This window comes from Acanthisitta chloris, unplaced genomic scaffold (assembly GCF_000695815.1).
Source record: "Acanthisitta chloris isolate BGI_N310 unplaced genomic scaffold, ASM69581v1 scaffold29635, whole genome shotgun sequence".
NCBI lineage: Eukaryota > Metazoa > Chordata > Aves > Passeriformes > Acanthisittidae > Acanthisitta > Acanthisitta chloris.
Window position 1 is genome coordinate 32,969 of NW_008674726.1, and position 6,010 is coordinate 38,978.

General features: G+C 57.2%; 1 protein-coding gene across 1 annotated transcript in view; it reads right to left on the reverse strand.

The window, feature by feature from the left end:
- The window catches only part of TGM2 (transglutaminase 2), a gene marked incomplete at its 5' end in the record, with an annotated part of 10,075 nt that overhangs the window by 2,215 nt on the left and 1,850 nt on the right, over window positions 1–6,010 (reverse strand). The window contains 8 exons of the mRNA XM_009075461.1: window positions 356–628; window positions 780–1,019; window positions 1,171–1,274; window positions 1,391–1,526; window positions 2,471–2,651; window positions 3,105–3,233; window positions 3,989–4,107; window positions 5,216–5,458. Of these exons, the coding sequence (XP_009073709.1) occupies window positions 356–628; window positions 780–1,019; window positions 1,171–1,274; window positions 1,391–1,526; window positions 2,471–2,651; window positions 3,105–3,233; window positions 3,989–4,107; window positions 5,216–5,458 (1,425 nt within the window). The remainder of the gene's footprint in view (window positions 1–355; window positions 629–779; window positions 1,020–1,170; window positions 1,275–1,390; window positions 1,527–2,470; window positions 2,652–3,104; window positions 3,234–3,988; window positions 4,108–5,215; window positions 5,459–6,010) is intronic.

Genomic DNA, 6,010 nt, shown 5'->3' on the forward strand with positions numbered 1-6,010 from the left:
GCCAGTCTCACTCTCCTTCCTGTGGGGAGATCCCACCAGAGAGCCCAGCCTAGCCCAGAGATGCATGTGAGGGCAGGAGGGATGTAGATGAGTGCCATGGAGCATCCAGGGACAGCAGCCTGAGTGTGTCCTGCTTGCTCCCTCGGCATGACAGCCGCAGTGGCAGTGGCTCGTCCAGCTCCAAATGCATTTCCAGCCTCTGCCTGCACAATTTCCTCATCCTCTCATAAAGATTAAAGATCCACAGCGGTAGATAACTAAGGAGGAAGTTCTTGAAGCAGTCTCACCCTCTGAGCAGTTGAACACAGACATGCTGCTGACCTGACCCTCCCTTCACCATCAGGAGGTCCCTTACCTGCCCGGGGTGCAAGGTCAACATGCAGCAGGTCCTTCAGGCCACACTGGGGCCCGACAGTGCCGTTGTAGCTGGCGGTGCGGGCGCACAGCATCACCCTGCAGACACGCTCCACGTCCGTGTTGTTGTTGATGACAGCGAAGACATCAAAGTCGCAGCCCTTCTTTGCACCCTCTGACAGCTTGATCCTGAGATGCAGCCCCTCATCCTCCTCCCCGTGGGACTTCTTCTCGTGCTCTGCCTTCGCGAACACCTCCCGCTCCTCCTGAGACCCTGTGGTGCATGAAATTCCCGTGGTTCCCAGGAGTACGTGGAGGGCACATTCTGGGCTGTTCTGCCCTGAGCCCTAGATCCCTCCTGCTGATGTAGTTTCCCAACAGCCACATCCCCTGCTGGGTGCCTCTGCCCCTGCAATCCCTCATACCCTCTGGGTACTTGTAGGTGTGGGTGATGTCCTCCCGGCTGTCCCTTCCCACACTCTTGGTGCTGATGTTCTTCCCCACCACGGAGGACTGGATGCTCTGCTTCTGCATCCCGTCGCTTTGCACCACCCAGTACACCACGTCAGCGTTCACCTCCGCGAAGATGAAGGGGATGTCATAGTTCAGCTGCAGGTCACCCTCCTTGATGGCTTTGACAGGGGCAGGCCCACAGCAGAAAACTCCTGCAGGGAGCAGAGCCACTGTCACCACCACAGGGTTCAGCCACCACTGGGAAAGGGATGGCTGTGGTAGGGGAAAGAGGTGGCTGTGGTGGGGCAATGATGCTATGTCAGGGTGGAGGTAGACAGAGCATCCCTGTGGTGCACGTTGTACCTTCACTCTTCTCCTGGGGCGTTGGGTCCAGTACTTGCCACCCATCGTAGCCATCTCCCAGGTCTGGACGGGCCATCCAGGACTCCACCCAGCAGTGGAAGTTCCTGCAAGTGAAGCCAGGATGTAGAAGCCTCAGCTTTTCCCAGCACCTGCTGGGCTTGGGGAAGGGGCAGAGGCAGCCCTGGGGGGGAGCAGGCTGGGGTCCCACCCTGCCACCTACCAGATCTTGTCCCAGGATTGCCGCTCCTGCCCCCCTGTCTCGTTGAGGTAGCGGTCGATGATCAGGTTGGCATTGGTGTCATGGGCTGAGTTGTAGTTGGTCACCACCCGGCTGGGGACCCCCAGACACCGCATGACTACAGGGAGCAGGGCAGGGTGAGATGGGGGCCTGGGTTGGCACCACTCCCGTCCCACAAAGCCCCAGATTTGCACAACCCCTGCCCCATGGAGCCCCAGCCTCGCATGACTCCTGTTCTTTATGTTCCCCACCAAAGTGGTGCCTGGGGACTGATCCCTGCGATGAGCTGGTTCCCAGAGCTGGCGAGCCGGGTGGTGCGTGGCCCTGACAGTCTGATGGGTTTGGTATTGCAGCAGAAGAAAGGCACAAAAGCGGCTGTGAGAGCTTTGTAGGGAGAGCACAGGCAGCCGTGCTGAACCCTGGATTTCATCTCCCAGCTGCCTTTCACTGCGCTTGGAGCTCCCTAGGGAGCAGGGAGGCAGTTACAGCACTTCAAAGGAAGGCTATAAACCTCTGCAAGTCACCGAAAAATCCACTTTAGTTTTCTGCTATTTCCCTCCTCTAAAAAGGGTCTTGTCTGTCTGGGACACATCAGTGCACGCGCAGGCAGCGTTTTTCTTGGGGTGAAGCTGCACGAGCATGTGTGAGGGTTTCCCAGCAGCAGCCAATCTGGAATTGTTCTCCTCTTTTTCCCCAGCCTGACTGCCCTGGTGGCCATGACATTATTTTGATCTCAGCAAATTCGTGACTTTATTGCAAACTTGGCCTTTAAAGCCACTTTCCTGCCCCAGCTCCTCCCTCACTGCCTGGCTGGGGAGGCAGCGCTGATTGAAAAGCCAGAGCCCTTTTCTATCATTTTTTTCCCTCTATTTCCTGACAAACTAGAATAACAGAGAGCTAATTGTAAAGGAAACATTGCAGGCTGATTGCAGCCAGCCCCAGCTCTTCCCTCTGGCTACAGCACCAGGAGTAGGTAGAGAGCAGGGGAACAGGGTGGGAGATGGGAGGACACAGGTAACCCTGTCCTGTGGGGAAGCAGAGACCAGAGACATCTGCTCTCACCAGTACATGCCACAGCAGCGAAGACCCAGCACTGGCCATACTTGACTGGTTGGCACCCAAACTTCTTCCACCTCTTGAGAATATCCACACTCCCAATCCAGGCCATGGGGCTCATCCCATCCTCATAGCGGTTGTCCCACCGTCCTGCCAGCACCCCCTGGTCCTCATCATTACAGTTTACCTGTGGCAGGAGAAGAGGGGATAGATGGATGGAGGGGCAGGAGCAGGCTGGGAAGGGAGGGAAACAGGTTTTGCTCCATTTACATGTGCTGTCACCCACAATAGCATCCTGCATCTGTGCAAGAGCTCGCTAGGATGTGGGTGGTTGCAGTGCTAATTAAGAACGTATGTTAGAAACATGTCCTCCTGCCTGGGAACTTGGGAGTGATTATCCCAAAGCTGCTCCTGGGATGATTTGGGCCCCTCCTTTTAGAAGGATCTTACACATATAGGAGCAATACCAGGAAAGGCTGTAAAGGGAAGGGGAAACACTCCACAGAATAAAATTGTGTAACTGGAGGATGGGGGGAGTGTGGCAAATGCCATCTCCCTGTCACAGCTGTAGCTGGGGGGTGTTTGCACCACAGGAAATATGGGGTGCTGGGAACACCCTGCCCAGAAGCCCTGGACTCACCATGGCACTCACCACCCTGCCGATGTACACAGGGTCATTGCGGAGGGAGCAATCCTGGTTCTGGTCACTCAGGTATTTGGGGTTTATGTCCAGCATCTTGAGGCAGATGGATAAGATGTCCTCCTCAAACTGGTGGAGAGTGGGGAGAAAGGCTTGTGAGGTCCCCACAGAGGCTCTGCCACCTCTGTCCTCCCTCCCTGGCTCCCTGCAATGCCCCTCCAAGCAGAACTGCTGAGGTCAAGGGGCTCACATGTCCCCAGGGTCACCCCCAGGCCAGCACCCACTGAGTGATGTTCCCACTCAGCCTGTGAAGCCTGTGGGTGAGCTCCTGCCCTCATGCTGGGGCTGGATCCAGCTTCCTGCAGCCTCACAGGGGTCAGGCATCGGTCGGACCTCTGGGAAAACCACCTATTTCCCATCATGGTTGAGTCACAGCCCTTCCCCAAATAGAGGCACGGATCCTGTAGGGGCTATGGGCAACTCCACTCCTCCTAGCCCCAGCCCCTTGCTTGGGAAGGGAGGTTGAGCTCCCCCTGAGCCATGGGGGCTGCAGCTCGGGGTGTGGACACTGCCTTATCAGCACCCCAAGCACAGTGCCGGGGAGTGTGTTATCAGGCACCGGCACCTGGCACAGCAGGGCCCCCAGCACCCACGTGGAACACTCCCCTCGCCCTGCCATGCTTTGAAGTCAGCACATTCCCTCTTGGAAATGAGATTCGGGTTGCTTTGACCCGGGGCTGCACTCCGAGGTGCTGACAGTGTTTGGGGTGCACGTTTCGGGGAGCACACACATGGCACCAGTCTCTGTGCTCTGCAGCACTAGGGTTGCACAGATTGGGGTCAGCCAAGGGTCCCAAGAGGCCCAGAGGGCCATGCCTGCTCACCTGGCCAAAGTTCCAGGGGATGGAGTAGATGTAGTCGGAGGTGCCCTGGTAGATGAGCCCTTCCTGGGACAGCACGTACTCACGGCGCTCGTTCTCGTCACGGAGGAAAACTGTGTCCTCTGTGGGGACAGCAAGTGATGGGGACAGGGCTCTGCCCCACACCACCAGCCCCCTGACCCCCTCAGGGCTACCCCTCCCTGGGGATGGATCCAGTGGAAAATGAGGCAACAGGGGTTGGAACTGCTCCTGCCTGATAAAGCTGCTGAAGACTTTCAGCACAGTTTGATTGGAGCTCATGGGAAACTTTCAGTGGATTTGTGGTTTGCTTTCCATTCTTTCTCATTGCTCTGTGTTTTCTCCCTTTCATTTAATGGAGTCAGGTCTTTTCCCAGAAGGGGAGACCTCCTTGAGGGAGCAGTGAGCAGTGGGAGTGGGTGCACTAGCTGAGCACAGCTTAAGCCATTTCACTCAGCAACTACTGCTGGCGAAATCAGTATTTACTGGAAATGTTTGCAGAAGGAAGCCCCACGCATTCATCCCCATCACCAGTGCTCGGCACAGCCCCTTATCTCTGTAGAGTCAGCATGAGGCATTTGAGATCCAGGAAACTGGCCAGTCTGGGGGCAGGGGAAGGACATGGAGAGAGGAAAATTCCAGGGCTGTTAAACCCTGTAGCGCTGAGCCAAGCCAACTCGAGCCTCTGGGTCTGGCTGCTCAAATTCACTGGCACAGTGACATCCCTGGGAGCACCCAGGTCTGGCCCCTGAGCCTGGGTGAAGGCAGATAGGAATGGGCCAGGTGGGGGCAATTAGGAGCAACTAGGGACAACTGAGGGCAATTAGGGGTATTTAGGGGCTTTTCCCCTGCCCACTGCCTGACTAGGAGCTGCTGCTGGGACTGCCCAGGGCTCCACACCAGCATCACAGTGGTGAGTTCCTGTGGGTACTGTGTGGTGGGGTCAGCCTGGACAGGGCATTTGGTGTTTGGGATGTGTGTTTCCTAGGATGGGGGATGCTGTTTGTGGCCTTGACCTACTGCAGGGATTGTGTGGAGATAGAAGCAAAATGAGGATTTCTGCTTAGATCCCTGCTCAGGACAGGGCTCAGAGCACCTGAGGTCTGCAGTGGGGAGAGACTCACAGGGATGTGCCACCCTGGTGGAACTGGGAGGTGGCTTGTGCTTGCCTGGATCTGGGAATCCCCAGGCTTGGGAAAGGGAAGGCCTCACCTGGGTGCCAGGCATTGAAGAGCAGGACAAAGTCCCCGATGTGGAAGCTGGAGCCCTGGTAGCCGGTGGAGGTCTCCAGTGTCAGGCTGTAGCGGCCGATGCGGGCGCTGGTTGGGGAGCAGAGTGAGACAGAGAGGGACTCCCCATCCTGCTGCTGCATCACAGCACTCCAGCTCGATTCCTCTGGGAAGTCAGTCATATCAAAGTGGGACCTGGTTCCTGATGTCTCAGTGGGGCAGGGTCCTGCCAAGAAGGAGCAGGTTAGCTCTCCTAGTGCTCCAGGGACCCTGGGAGCCCCACACTGTGGAAGCTGTGCCAAGAGGACCTGCCTCAAGCCCTCTGCTCTGCAGCAGCTGCCTGGACCTTGGCTTTTGCAAGCTAAGAATGTTGCCCATGTGGTTTCTTGGGTACTGGGGTTATGGGGTAGCCTGGCTATGGCAGGCTTGGGCACATCTCCCACTGTTTGTGAAGGGGCAGGAGGGGCAGACTCACCTCATGGGTGCCCTAGGGCTGGGAGAGTGCAGGGGATGCTTACCCCAGTGCTCACCCCAGTACCAGATCTCTGCTTTGAGCTGTGCCAACTCTTGCCTCTGCTCCAAGCGGAGCTGCTGAGTCTCTGTGCCCACACAGCCCAGTCCTGCCACAATCCATGGTGTGGGGCAGAGCCTGACCCTGAACTCCAGACCCCTGTCACTGGGAGCCCCAAAATGCGTGTGCAGGCTCAGGCGTTGCTGCAAACATCCCAGGATTAGGGATGACCTCAGTGGCCATAGCACTGAGCCCAGGACAGTGTGA